This window comes from Bos grunniens, chromosome 4, assembly GCF_055505025.1.
Source record: "Bos grunniens cultivar Pamir isolate PY7600 chromosome 4, Bosgru_T2T1.0, whole genome shotgun sequence".
NCBI classification, from domain to species: domain Eukaryota; kingdom Metazoa; phylum Chordata; class Mammalia; order Artiodactyla; family Bovidae; genus Bos; species Bos grunniens.
The window spans coordinates 114,417,342-114,432,606 of record NC_141168.1 but is presented as its reverse complement, the minus strand read 5'-3'; the positions used below and the strand labels follow the sequence as shown (position 1 = coordinate 114,432,606).

Here is a 15,265-nt window from a genome sequence, read left to right as displayed (position 1 = left end):
GTCTTGTAGGTCTTCATAGAACCGTTCAAGTTCAGCTTGTTCAGCGTTACTGGTTGGGGCATAGACTTGGATTACTGTGATATTGAATGGTTTTCCTTTGAAACGAACAGAGATCATTCTGTCGTTTTTGAGATTGCATCCAAGTACTGGATTTCGGACTCTTTTGTTGACCATGATGGCTACTCCATTTCTTCTGAGAGATTCCTGTCTGCAGTAATAGATATCATGGTCATCTGAGTTAAATTCACCCATTCCAGTCCGTCTTAGTTCTCTGATTCCTAGAATGTCGATGTTCACTCTTGCCATCTCCTGTTTGACCTCTTCCAATTTGCCTTGATTCATGGACCTAACATTCCAGGTTCCTATGCAATATTGCTCTTTACAGCACTGGACCTTGCTTATATCACCAGTCCCATCCACAACTGGGTATTGTTTTTGCTTTGGCTCTGTCCCTTCCTTCTTTCTGTAGTTATTTCTCCACTGATCTCCAGTAGCATATTGGGCACCTACTGACCTGGGGAGTTCCTCTTTCAGTATCCTATCATTTTGTATTTTCATACTGTTCATGGGGTTATCTTATTCATACTGTTATTTGAACAAGCTATTGTGAAATCAATTAAAAATAAGAAAAATATTTATATTACCCTCTTTTATTCCTTCTCTTATGCTCTTCCTATATTTTATTTTTTCAAATATTATGTATTTTATCTATTTATTATTATTATTATTGGCTGAGTTTGGTCTTCTTTGCTGTGCACAGGCTTTCTCTAGTTGTGGAGCATAGGGGCTACTTCCCATTGCAGTGCATGGGCTTTTCATCGTGGCGGTTTCTCATGTTGCAGAGCACAGGCTCTTGATGCAGGGCTTCTGTAGTTGTGGCGTGCAGCCTCAGTGGTTGTGGTGCATGCGCTTAGTTGCTCCAAGGCATGTGAAATCGTCTCAGAGCAGAGACTGAACCCACGCTCCCTACGTTGGAAGCATGGAGTCTTAACCACTGTACCTCCAGGGAAGATCTGAGTTTTAGGTACATATTATTTTTCTTCTTTATGAGAGCTTCTTTTAATGTTTCTTGCAAGGCTGAGTTTCTGGTGACAGATTCAATTTTTGTTTTTCTGAGAAGGTGTTTGTTTTTAACTTCAGTTTTAAAGAATAATTTCATGGAATTTAGTATTTTAGTTTGGTGGCATTTTTTTTCCCCTTTCAATACTGTGTTTAAAATCATTCACACTATTCTCTTCTTGTTTGCATGGTTTCCAAAGAGAAGTCTGATTTAATTCTTTTATTTTTTTTTACATTTTTCTTATTGTGGTAAAATACATATAACATAAAATTAATCTTGATCATTTCAGTATATAGTTAAATTGTACTAAATTCATTCATGCCTATTTGTTTTCATTATTCGTCTCCAAAACACTTTCATCTTAGAAAGCTGATATTCTCTTTCTGTTAAACAATAAGCTGCTAATATCACTGTATCCCCTAGCATCTACCATTCTAGTTTCTTATCTATGTGATTTTAACTAAATCCACATGTAAGTGGAATCGTACCGTAGTTTTCTTTTTGTTCTGGCTAATTTCACTTAGCAACAGGTCCTCAAATTTCATCCATGTTGTAACATATGGCAGGATTTCCTTCCTTTCTGAGATCTAATAATATTTCATTCCGTATAACATAAACATTTTGCTTCTCCGTGGATGCACCAATGGCCACTTGGGTTGTTTTCACAGTTTACTGTTGTGGATAATGCTGCTTACAGGTGTATACGTATCTCTTTGAGACCCCACATTCAGTTCTTTTTTCGGGTATATACTCAGTGGTGTATTTCCTAGGTCATAATGATAACTTTTTTCTTGAGGAACTGCTGCACTGTTTTCTGCAGTAGCTACACCATTTTACATTCCCACCAACAGTGTACAAGAGTTCCAGTTCACCACGTCTTAACAGCTTGTTATTTTCTTTTGTTTTCATCGTAATCATCCTGATGGATAATAATGTCTCATTATAGTTTTGATTTGCATTTCCCTAGTAATTGGTTTTGTTAAATACCTTTTTCTGAGCTTATGGGCCATTTGTAGATCTTATATTTGGGGAAATGTCTATTCACATTCATTGCCCATTTTTTAAATCTGACTGTTTTTTTGATATTGAGTTTTAGGAATTCTCCAAATATTCTGTATCTTTATCTCATAGCAGATATGCAATTTTCAAATATTTTCTCACATTCTATAGGTTGCCTTTTGACAAATTGTGTTTTCATGCACATAATTTTTTTTTCAAATTTTTGTCTAATTTTTCTTTTCTTGCTTGTACCCTTGATAGCATATCAAAGAAACCATTGCCAAGTCCAGTTAAGCTTTTGCCATAAGTTTTCTTCTAAGAACTTTGTAGTTTTAGCTCTTAAATTTAGACGTTTGATCCATTTTGAGTTAATTTGTATATATGCTATTAGGTAAGGATTCAAAATCATTCTTCTGCATGTGGATATCCAGTTTTCTCAGCACCATTTATTAAAAGACCATCCTTTTCCCATTGAATAGTCTTGATACTTTGTCAAAAATCATTTGACCAATTATGTAAGAACTTATTTCTGTGTTGTCTATTCCATTAGTATATATTTCTGTCTTTATGCCAATAACACAGTGTTTTGGTTACTGCAGCTTTGTAGTGAACTATGAAAATCAGGAATTGTGATCTCTAGCTTTAGTCTTCTTCAGGAGTTTTGGCTATATGAAGTCCCCTGTGATTCCACATGAATTTTAAATTGGGTTTTTCTATTTCTGCAAAAAATGTGGTTGCAATTTTGATATTGATCGCACTGAGTCTATAGATTTTGTCTGGTATTGACATTTTAGCAATATTATATTTTCCAATCTATGAACATTGGATACATTTGTATTTACTTATATTTTCTTTCACTTTTAACAATGCTTTGTAGTTTTCATGATATAAGTCTTTCATCCCCTTGGTTTAGTTAATTCCGAAGTATTTTATTTTATTCTTTTTGATGCTATTATACATATAATAGTGATTCATTTGTAATAACACCAGAAGGGTATTCACTGTAGTGTATAGAAATGCAACTGATTTGCATGTTGACTTTGTATTGTACAGCTTTGCTGCATTTATTTATTAGTTCTTACAGTTTTATTTTTGGAAACTTTAAATGTCTACATATGAGATCATATCATCTGTGAATAGAAATAATTTTCCTACCTCTTTTCCAGTTTGGATACTTCTTATTTTGTTTTCTTGCCACAACACACTGGCTAGAACTTCATTCGTGTCTTGAGATATAATGGCAAGTGTGCACCTTGTTGCTTGTTCCTCGATGTAGAGGTGAGGTTTTTAGTCTTTTGCTCATCAACATGATGTTTGCTGTGGATTTTCATATATGGTTTTATTATGCTCTATTATTTTCCTCCTATTCCTGTATTTTTTAACCTTTTTCATCATGAAATTATATTGACCTTTGTAAAATGCCTTTCCTGCGTCAAATGAGATGTTCCTATGGGATTTTCCCCTTCACTCTTCATGTGGTATATAACAATGATTAATTTTTTTACGTTGACCCATTCTTGAATTCTGGCAATAAATCCAACTTACTCGTGGTATATAATCCTGTTAATAAGCACTTGAATTCGATTTGTTAGTCTTTTGTCGAGTTTTGCATCATTGTTAATTAGGATTATGATCTGTAGTTTTCTGTTCTTACCGTGTCTGTCTGGCTTTTGTGTTCAGGTAATGCTGGCCTTTAAAGATGAGTTTAGAAGTGTTAGCTCCTCTTCAACTTTTTAGAAATGTTTGAGAGGACTGGTATCAATTCTTCTTCTGACTTTTGTTAGAATCCACCACTACAGTTATCCGATTTGGGGTTATTACTGTTTATTAATAACCTCTATTTCCTTAGTTATCTTCTTTCTGACTCTTCTATCCAATATTGTGAGATATTGAAGTCTCCAAATAATATTGTATTTCTTTTTTGAATTGTTAATTTTTACTTCAAAAATTTTCATGGTCTGATTTGTATGTGTTTATAATTGTTACATATTCTTGCTGTGTTATACCTTTTATAAATATATAGTATCTTTATTTGTCTTTTATACCCTTTCTTGATTTTAAGTCTATTCTCTTATACCCTTTCTTGATTTTAAGTCTATTCTATCTCTCATGAGTATAGCAACTCTTAATTGAGACATTATATAGTTGGATTATGTTTTTTATTCCTTATTAAATCTTTATCATTTGATTTGAGAATTTAACGCATTTACTTTTATTTATTTATTTATTTATTTTTTGTTTTAAACTTCCAACAGTGATTTTATTATTATTTTTTAATTTAAATTTATTTATTTTAATTAGAGGCTAATTACTTTACAATATTATATTGGTTTTGCCATACATCAACATGAATCCACCACAGGTGTACACATGTTCCCCATCCTGAACACCCCTCCCATCTCCCTCCCCATACCATCCCTCTGGGTCATCCCAGTGCACCAGCCCCAAGCATCCTGTATCCTGCATCAAACCTGGACTGGTGATTCATTTCTTATATGATATTATACATGTTTCAATGCCATTCTGCCAAATCATCCCCCCCACCCCACAGAATCCAAAAGACTGTCCTATACATCTGTGTCTCTTTTGCTGTCTTGCATACAGGGTTATCATTACCATCTTTCTAAATTCCATATATATGTGTTAGTATACTGTATTGGTGTTTTTCTTTCTAGCTTACTTCACTTTGTATAATTGGCTCCAGTTTCATCCACTTCATTAGAACATCAGATGTATTCTTTTTAATGGCTGCACAATACTCCATTGTGTATATGCACCACAGCTTTCTTATCCATTCATCTGCTGATGGACATCTAGGTTGCTTCCATGTCCTGGCTATTATAAACAGTGTTGTGATGAACATTGGGGTACACATGTTTCTTTCAATTCTGGTTTCCCCGGTGTGTATGCCCAGCAGTGGGATTGCTGGGTCATATGGCAGTTCTATTTCCAGTTTTTTAAGGAATCTCCACACTATTCTCCATACTGGCTGTACTAGTTTGCATTCCCACCAACAGTGTAAGAGGGTTCCCTTATCTCCACATCCTTTCCAGCATTTATTGTGTATAGACTTTTGGATCACAGCCATTCTGACTGGCGTGAAATGGTACCTGATTGTGGTTTTGATTTGCATTTCTCTGATAATGAGTGATGTTGAGCATCTTTTCATGTGTTTGTTAGCCATCTGTATGTCTTCTTTGGAGAAATGTCTATTTAGTTCTTTGGCCCATTTTTTGATTGGGTCGTTTATTTTTCTGGAATTGAGCTGTAGGAGTTGCTTGTATATTTTTGAGATTAGTTGTTTGTCAGTTGCTTCTTTTGCTATTATTTTCTCCCATTCTGAAGGCTGTCTTTTCACCTTGCTTATAGTTACTTTTGTTGTGCAGAAGCTTTAATTTTAATTAGATCCCATTTGTTTATTTTTGCTTTTATTTCCAATATTCTGGGAGGTGGGTCATAGAGGATCCTGCTGTAATTTATGTCGGAGAGTGTTTTGCCTGTGTTCTCCTCTAAGAGTTTTATAGTTTCTGGTCTTATGTTTAGATCTTTAATCCATTTTGAGTTTATTTTTGTGTATGGTGTTAGGAAGTGTTCTAGTTTCATTCTTTGACAAGTGGTTGACCAGATTTCCCAGCACCACTTGTTAAAGAGATTGTCTTTTCTCCATTGTATATTCTTGCCTCCTTTGTCAAAGATAAGGTGTCCATAGGTATGTGGGTTTATCTCTGGGCTTTCTATTTTGTTCCGCTGATCTATATTTCTGTCTTTGGTCCAGTACCATACTGTCTTGATGACTGTGGCTTTGTAGTAGAGCCTGAAGTCAGGCAGGTTGATTCCTCCAGTTCCATTCTTCTTTCTCAAGATTGCTTTGGCTATTTGAGGTTTTTTGTATTTCTATACAAATTGTGAAATTATTTGTTCTAGCTCTGTGAAAAATACTGTTGGTAGCTTGATAGGGATTGCATTGGATCTATAGATTGCTTTGGGTAGTATACTCATATGGACAGATCAACTAAAAAGAAAATTAACAAAGAAACACAAACTTTAAATGATACAATAGACCAGCTAGACCTAATTGATATCTATAGGACATTTCACCCCAAAACAATGAATTTCACCTTTTTCTCAAGCACACACGGAACCTTCTCCAGGATAGTTCACATTCTGGGCCATAAATCAGCCTTGGTAAATTCAAAAAAATTGAAATCATTCCAAGCATCTTTTCTGACCACAATACAGTAAGATTAGATCTCAAATACAGGAGAAAAACTATTAAAAATTCCAACATATGGAGGCTGAACAACACGCTGCTGAATAACCAACAAATCACAGAAGAAATCAAAAAAGAAATCAAAATATGCATAGAAATGAATGAAAATGAAAACACAACAACCCAAAACCTATGGGACACTGTAAAAGCAGTGCTAAGGGGAAAGTTCATAGCAATACAGGCATACCTCAAGAAACAAGAAAAAAGTCAAATAAATAACCTAACTCTACACCTAAAGCAACTAGAAAAGGAAGAAATGAAGAACCCCAGGGTTAGTAGAAGGAAAGAAATCTTAAAAATTAGGGCAGAAATAAATGCAAAAGAAACAAAGGAGACCATAGTAAAAATCAACAAAGCCAAAAGCTGGTTCTTTGAAAGGATAAATAAAATTGACAAACCATTAGCCAGACTCATAAGAAACAAAGGGAGAAAACTCAATAAAATTAGAAATGAAAATGGAGAGATCACAACAGACAACACACAAAGGATCATAAGAGACTACTATCAGCAATTATATGCCAATAAAATGGACAAATATATGCCAATAAAATGCCAATAAAGTGGAAGAAATGAACAAATTCTTAGAAAAGTACAACTTTCCAAAACTGAACCAGGAAGAAATAGAAAATCTTAAGTTAGACCCATCATAAGCACGGAAATTGAAACTGTAATCAGAAATCTTCCAGCAAACAAAAGCCCAGGTCCAGACGGCTTCACAGATGAATTCTACCAAAAATATAGAGACGAGCTAACACCTATCCTATTCAAATTCTTCCAGAAAATTGCAGAGCAAAGTAAATTTCCAAAATCATTCTATGAGGCCACCATCACCCTAATACCAAAACCTGACAAAGATGCCACAAAAAAAGAAAACTACAGGCCAATATCACTGATGAACATAGATGCAAAAATCCTTAACAAACTTCTAGCAATCAGAATCCAACAACATATTAAAAAGATCATACACCATGACCAAGTGGGCTTTATCCCAGGGATGCAAGGATTCATCAATATCTGAAAATCAATCAATGTAATACTCCACATTAACAAAGTGAAAAATAAAAGCCATATGATTATCTCAATAGATGCAGAGAAAGCCTTTGACAAAATTCAACATCCATTTATGATAAAAACTCTCCAGAAAGCAGGAATAGAAGGAACATACCTCAACGTAATAAAAGCTATATATGACAAACCCACAGCAAACATTATCCTCAATGGTGAAAAATTGAAAGCATTTCCTCTAAAGTCAGGAACAAGACAAGGGTGCCCACTTTCACCATTACAATTCAACATAGTTTTGGAAGTTTTGGCCACAGCAATCAGAGCAGAAAAAGAAATAAAAGGAATCCAAATTGGAAAAGAAGAAGTAAAACTCTCACTCTTTGCCAATGACATGATCCTCTACAAAGAAAACCCTAAAGACTCCACCAGAAAATTACTAGAGCTAATCAATGAATATAGTAAAGTTGCAGGATATGAAATCAACACACAGAAATCCCTTGCATTCCTATACACTATTAATGAGAAAATAGAGAAATTAAGGAAACAATCCCATTCACCATTGCAATGAAAAGAATAAAATACTTAGGAATATATCTACCTAAGGAAACTAAAGACCTGTATATAGAAAACTAAACCACTGGTGAAAGAAATCAAAGAGGACACTAATAGATGGAGAAATATCCCATTTACTTTCAAATTGATTATTGATAATGCAGGATTTACCTGTGCCATTTTGTTACTTTCTTTTTGCTTTTGTTTTTCATTTCCTTCATTATAGTCTTTTTTGTCTAGTTGACTTTTTTGTAGTTAAATGTGAAATTTTTCTCATTTCTTTTTGTGTATATTCTGTATTTATTTTTCTTTGTTGTTCTGTCGGAATTACATTTAACATTCCTAATTTTATAACACTGTAGTATGAATTACACAAACCTAGCTTCTATACTCGGAGAAGGCAGTGGCACCCCACTCTAGTACTCTTGCCTGGAAAATCCCATGGATGGAGGAGCCTGGTAGGCTGCAGTCCATGGGGTCGCTAGCGACTTCACTTTCACTTTTCACTTTCATGCATTGGAGAAGGAAATGGCAACCCACTCCAGTGTTCTTGCCTGGAGAATCCCAGGGACGGGGGAGCCTGGTGGGCTGCCATCTCTGGGGTCACACAGAGTCGGACACGACTGAAGCGACTTGGCAGCAGCAGCAGGAGCAGCTTCTATACTATATGTGAAAAATCTCCCTTAAGAGCTCTATTCCCACTCTTTTCAGTTGTTGATAACATAGAATTACTACTTTATAAATTGTGTCCCCCAAAATATAAATTAATAATTATTTTAAATTAATTAGTCTCTCAAATTATATAAAACAAAATGTGGAGTTACAAACCAAAGTTACAGTAATACTAGCTTGTAGACTGTTTTTTTGTTAAGTATATTAAACTCTTAAGTCATATATATAAAATCACTGTTACAATCCAATCTGAATCCAGTCATGGTAGCTTTTATCCTTGTCCATGTATTTACCTTCGTTGAAGTCTTTATTTCTCTTCACATAGCTTCATGTTACTATCTAGTGTTTTTTCATTTCACCTTAGGACTTTGCTGAGAGGTTCTTGCTGGCAAGTCTAGTGATCACAAACTCCCTCAGCTCGTCTTATTTAAGAAAATTTTAATTTCTCTCTCAGTCTTGAAGGGCAGTTTTGTGCACTATAGAATTCTTCCTTGTTCTTTCTTTTCTTGTATTTATCACCCTACAACACAAAATGTTTCTCTAATGATTATTGTTTATTGTTTGTATATATCATTGGTTATTCTAATTTTATGCATTAGAATGTAATTTCAAAAATTCAGGGAGTTTGTAGATTTTGATCACTTATGTATTTGAAGCTCCTAGACTAACTCTTAGTAAGTAATAGACTCTTGATAACTACTTAATGAATAAATAGGTACACGAATGCACTCTTTTATGAACATGTTCATTTTAGTTACCATGGCTACTACTGTAGTTCAGCTTCTTTCATTTCCCAGTATTATAATGATATATCTCTTTGTGGAGATTAAGAATTGAGTCGGTCAGATGATATACACAGGATTATATGGGTGGAGCTAAGTAGACTATTGAATGAATAAATACATTTATACATACATATATCCACATATATAGTACAAAAGGTAAAATAAATACATATATACATTATATGGTACAAAAGATAAAATAATTTTATTGTCAAAAATTGTATGAAATGAATTGCCAAATACTATCAAATTAGTTGATTAATTCTTAAGTTTACTGCAATTCTGAGGTTTTCCTAACTTATATAAAACATATTATTACCTTAGATTTTTAGTTAAAAAGAGTGATTTAACATGTGGAAAATTGCTTTAGTTTTTATTGGAATAGAAATATTAGACACATGGCCTGTTTTATATTTCAAAAGCCCATTTAAATATTGTAATATAGTACTTTAGAACCATGATAAAACATAATTTATTTTCTCAGTTTCATCTCTAGACACCGAAAAAGGACCCAAGCCATGTGCAGACCATAGTTGTGAATCTTCCAAAAGACTATCTAAGGTATGTTACGTGAGGCGAGGAAAAAGAGAACATACTCAGTGTGTAAGTAAGCATCTTAGCTATTTATAAAACACATCACCACTACCCCCAAAACACAGTCTTAGGGAATTCAACAATAAAAATAAAACTTCATCAAATAACATCAAATAATAAATAAGAATTTAGTAGAATTGATATTTTTAAGAAATGCTTTGAAATTTAGCATTTTTAACTGATTATATTAGGAAATTGGATTTTCCCATTTATATGGTCTTATTTGCTATTGCAAATTAATTTATAACTAATAATCAGAATTCTCTCCATGTCACTATTATTCATCCTAAATAATAAATTTGATCTATACTGTTTGTTAACTGTTTTTATATTGCTCTGTACCCAGCACCTTGTATCTATGCCTAGGATGAAAATTACGCTGTAATTTCCAGTAGCAGTTTAGTTTAGTTTCTCTTTTACATTATACTTAACATATTATTTATGCTCAGTAAATTTATGGCAGATTTTCCTACTTCAAATTACTCTTCAATGATCCTGAAAGTAAAAGTGTTAGTCACTCAGTTATGTTCCTCTTTTTACAACTCCATGGGCTGTAGCCTGCCAGGCTCCACTGTCCATGGAATTCTCCAGGCAAGAATACTGGAGTGGGTACCCATTCCCTTCTCTAGGAGATCTTCCCAACCCTGGGATTGAACCAAAGTCTCAGTATATTGCAGGCGGATTCTTTACCACTAGTGCCACCTGGGAATCACAATGACCCTGAACGCTTTATTTAAAATAATATTTTAAAATATTTAGGATATGAAATAATTTACATTATGATGATTGTGACAGTTTCTTATGAAAATCATAGGTAATGCATATTTCATAGGTCAATATTTATTATGTTTACCCAGTGAAATTGACAGGAGAATGATTTCTTAAATTAGTACTCACTAAACCTCCTGAAGGGCTTCCCTGGTGGCTCAGATGGTAAAGAATCTACCTGCAATGCAAGAGACCTAGGTTCAGTCCCTGGGTCAGGAAAATCCCCTGGAGAAGGAAATGTCCACCCACTCCAGTATTCTTACCTGGAAAATTCCATGGACAGAGGAGCCTGGCAGGCTACAGTCCATGGGGTTGCAAAGAGTCAGACAAAACTGAGCAACTAAGTAACTTAGAGCCTCCTAAAAGATAGCTCCAGTTCAGTTCATTTCAGTTCACTCAGTCGTGTCCGACTCTGCGAACCCATGAACCGCAGCACGCCAGGCCTCCCTGTCCATCACCAACTCCCGGAGTCCACCCAAACCCATGTCCATCGAGTCAGTGATGCCATCCAACCATCTCATCCTCTGTCATCCCCTTCTCCTTCTGCCCTCAATCTTTCCCAGCATCAGGGTCTTTTCAAATGAGTCAGCTCTTGGCATCAGGTGGCCAAAATATTGGAGTTTCAGCTTCAATATCAGTCCTTCCAATGAACACCCAGGACCAATATCCTTTAGGATGGACTGCTTGGATCTCCTTGCAGTCCAAGGGACTCTCAAGAGTCTTCTCCAACACCACAGTAAAAAGCATCAATTCTTTGGCACTCCGTTTTCTTTATAGTCCAACTTTCACTACCACATGACCACTGGAAAAACCGTAGCCTTGACTAGACAGACCTTTGTTGGTAAAGTAATGTCTCTGCTTTTTAATAGGCTGTCTAAGTTGGTCATAACTTTCCTTCCAAGGAGTAAGCGTCTTCTAATTTCATGGCTGCAGTCACCATCTGTAGTGATTTTGGAGCCCAGAAAAATAAAGTCAGCCACTGTTTCCACTGTTTTCCCATCTATTTGCCATGAAGTGACGGGACTGGATGCCATGATCTTGGTTTTCTGAATGCTGAGCTTCAAGCCAACTTTTTTGCTCTCCTCTTTTACTTTCATCAAGAGGCTTTTGAATTCCTCTTCACTTTCTGCCGTAAGGGTGGTGTCATCTGCATATCTGAGGTTATTGATATTTCTCCCGGCAATCTTGATTCCAGCTTGTGCTTCATCCTGCCCAGCGTTTCTCATGATGTACTCAGCATATGATTTAAATAAGCAGGGTGACAATATACAGCCTTGACGTACTCCTTTTCCTATTTGGAACCAGTATGTTGTTCCATATCCAGTTCTAACTGTTGCTTCCTGACCTGGATATAGAATTCTCAAGAGGCATGTCAGGTGGTCTGGTATTCCCATCTCTTTCAGAATTTTCCACAGTTTATTTGTGATCTACACAGTCAAAGGCTTTGGCATAGTCATTAAAGCAGAAATATATGTTTTTCTGGAATTCTCTTGCTTTTTTGATGATCCAGCAGATATTGGCAATTTGATCTCTGGTTCCTCTGCCTTTTCTAAAACCAGCTTGAACAACTGGAAGTTCATGGTTCATGTATTGCTGAAGCCTGGCTTGGAGAATTTTGAGCATTACTTTACTAGCGTGTGAGATGAGTGCCGTTGCAGCCGCTGCGCTCGAGGTTGTCATTGCTAAAGCCAATATCAAACTTTTTTTCTCAATATTTTCTTAGATATTTTAGTTTCATACCTTACATTTAAATCTTTAGTATATTTGAATTTATTTTTGTATAAGGTGTAAGATAAAGATTTACTTCTGTTCTTCATCTAGAAAAATCATTTGCCCAACACCATTTATTGAAGAGACTCTTCTTTCAACATTGTGCATTCTTGACTCTATCACTGTCTGTGTAAGACCAGTGGACAATATATATGTGGGTTTATTTCTGAATACTCTTTTCTGTTTCATTGATCAGTATGTCTGTTTTTATTGCCAGTATCGTATTGTTTGGTCAATATAGCTTTGTAAAGTAATTTATTTATCTTACTCAAAGTTGCTTTGACTCTTTGGTGTATTTTGTAGTTCCATATGAATTTTTTTTGGGGGGGGAAATACCATTGGGATTTGGAAACATTGCATTGAACGTCTAGAGACCGCTAGTTATTCTGGACATTTTAATAATATTCTTCCATCTGAATGTAGGGTGTCTTTCAATTTATTTATTTAAAAATTTTTTCTCATCAGTGTTTTATAAAGTTTCTCATCTTTGTACTTTGTATTATTTATAAGTATTTTATTTTTCTTGGTATTCATGTAAATGTTATTATTTTCTTGATTTCCTTTTTAGATAGTTTCTTGCTTATGTATAGAAATGAAGCTTTTCTTCTGTTGATTTTATATCATGCAGCTTTTACTGAATTTGCTGATTCTAAGATTCCTTTGTGGAGTCCTTAGAGTTTCTTGCATAAATGAACATGTCATCTGTAAACTGAGATGATTTTACTTCTTCCTGTCAGATTTAGATGCCTCTTATTTGTTTTTCTTTTCTAATTGTTCTCTTTAGGAATTTCAGTACTCTGAAATTAAAGTGGCAAGTTGGGTATCCTTTCTTTGTCCTGCTCTTAAAGAAAAAAACTTTCAGTTTTTCACTTTTGAATATGATGCTAGCTGTGGAATTTTTGTATATGAACTTAATTGCAGTGTTGTGTTTAAGTAAGTTCCTAATATTCCTACTTTACTGAGAAATTTCATTATGAATGGATGTGAAATCAAGCTTTTCTACATCTCTTGTGATAATACATGATTTCTATTTTTCATTCTGTTAATGACTGATTTGTGTATGTTGAAAGATGCTTGCATCCCAGGGATACATCTCACTTGGTCATGGTGTATGATCCTTTTAATATATTGTTGAATTTGATTTTCTAGTGTTTAGTTGAGGATTCTTATATGTGTGTGAATCAGGAATATTATAATTGTTTTTTAAATTTTGGTGTCTTTGTTTGGTTTTGGTATCAGAGTGGTACTGGCCTCACAAAACATGTTTGGAAGTGTTCCCTCTTCCATTTTTGAATGAAGTTTAAGCAGTTTTGGTATTAATTCTTTAAATATTTGGTATAATTCATGTATCAGACATCTGGTCCTGGAGTTTTTTAGCTAGTAGGTTTTTGATAACTGGTTCAGTCTTCTTGTTATTGATCTGTTTATCTTTTTAATTTTTAAAAAATTTTTAATTCAGTCTCTGTATTTTGTGTGTTTATAGGAAATTGCCATATATTCTAACTTATTCAGTTTATTGGCATATAGTTTTTCATAATAGTCCTTTATCACCTTTTATCTTTCTGTGGTATCAGTTGTAATATGTCCCCTTTCACTTCTGATTTTATGTATTCAAGTGTTCTCTCTTTTTTGTTGTTGTTAGTCTTGATAATTGTTTGTCTTTTTAGATTATCTTTTAAAAAACAGCTCTTGGTTTCCTCATTGTTCTATTGTTTTTCTCTTTTCTAGTTTATTTCTGCCATAGTATTTTTTTTTCTTTATTTCTTCTAACTTTGAGATTCGTTTGTCTTTCTTTTTCTGGTTTCTTCAGATATAAAGTTAAGTTGTTTATTTAATATTTTTCTTTTTTTCTAATATAGGCTTTTATAGTTGTTAATGTACCTTGTAATATTGTTTTTTCTGCATCTTATAAATTTTAGTATTTTGTGTTTTGTTTACATTTGTCTCATGATATTTTCTTATTTGCCTTCTTTGGCCCAGTGGTTCCAGGATGTGTTAAATTCCACATATTTGTAAGTTGTTTCATTTTCCTTCTGTTATTGATTTCTAGGTTCATTTCATTGTGGTTGGAAGATAATACTTTGTTCGAGTTTAGTATTTTCATATTCATAATGACATGTTTTGTGATCCATCCTGTAGAATGTTTGTATGCACTTGAGAAGAATACATATTCTTCTGCTAACATTGGAACGTTCTCTGGAGCATTCTATGTGTCTTAAGTTCATTTGGAACATTCTGTGGAGCATTCTATGTATCTGTTAAGTTCACTTGATCTGTTGTATTGTTCAAGCCTGAGGGTTCTTTAGTGTTTTGCTCTCTGAATATTCTATTGGTTATTCAAATTGGAGTATTGAAGCCTATTATTATTGTATTGATGTCTGTTCTTGCTTTCAGATCTATCAGTGATTGCTTTATACATTTATTTAAATGCATTGGTGTTTATATACACCCAGTGAGAAATTGGGAGTGTATAAACACCCAATGCATTTAAATCAGGATATCTTTTTCCATGTTTCACTTTCAGCCTCTCGGTGAAGTGTACTTAAATCTAAAGTTCATCTCTGTAGACAGCATGTAGTTGGATCATCTTGTTTTATCCATTAAGCAATGGTATATTTTTCACTAGAGAGTTTAATCGGTTTATATTTATGGTTATTATTGATAGGTAAGGGCCTACAGTGGTCATTTTGTTAATTATTTTATGTATGTTTTATAGTTCCTTTGTTCCTTTCTTCCAGTGTTGCTGTCTTTCTTTTTTATTTGATGCTTTTTTTTTTTTTGCATTGATAC

At 34.2% G+C, this 15,265-nt stretch overlaps 1 protein-coding gene across 11 annotated transcripts in view; it reads left to right on the top strand.

The window, feature by feature from the left end:
- Positions 1 to 15,265, top strand: part of ZPBP (zona pellucida binding protein) — a 138,250-nt gene that overhangs the window by 52,769 nt on the left and 70,216 nt on the right. For 8 of the 11 annotated variants that reach the window (XR_015163268.1, XR_015163269.1, XM_086398602.1 and 5 more), the window contains one exon: positions 9,828 to 9,904. The exons of the other annotated variants lie outside the window; for them this stretch is intronic. Coding sequence is in view for 6 of the 8 variants with exons in the window: in XM_086398602.1 (XP_086254728.1) it covers positions 9,828 to 9,904 (77 nt within the window). In the remaining 2 variants the exon portion in view is untranslated. The remainder of the gene's footprint in view (positions 1 to 9,827; positions 9,905 to 15,265) is intronic. 11 annotated transcript variants of the gene reach the window in all.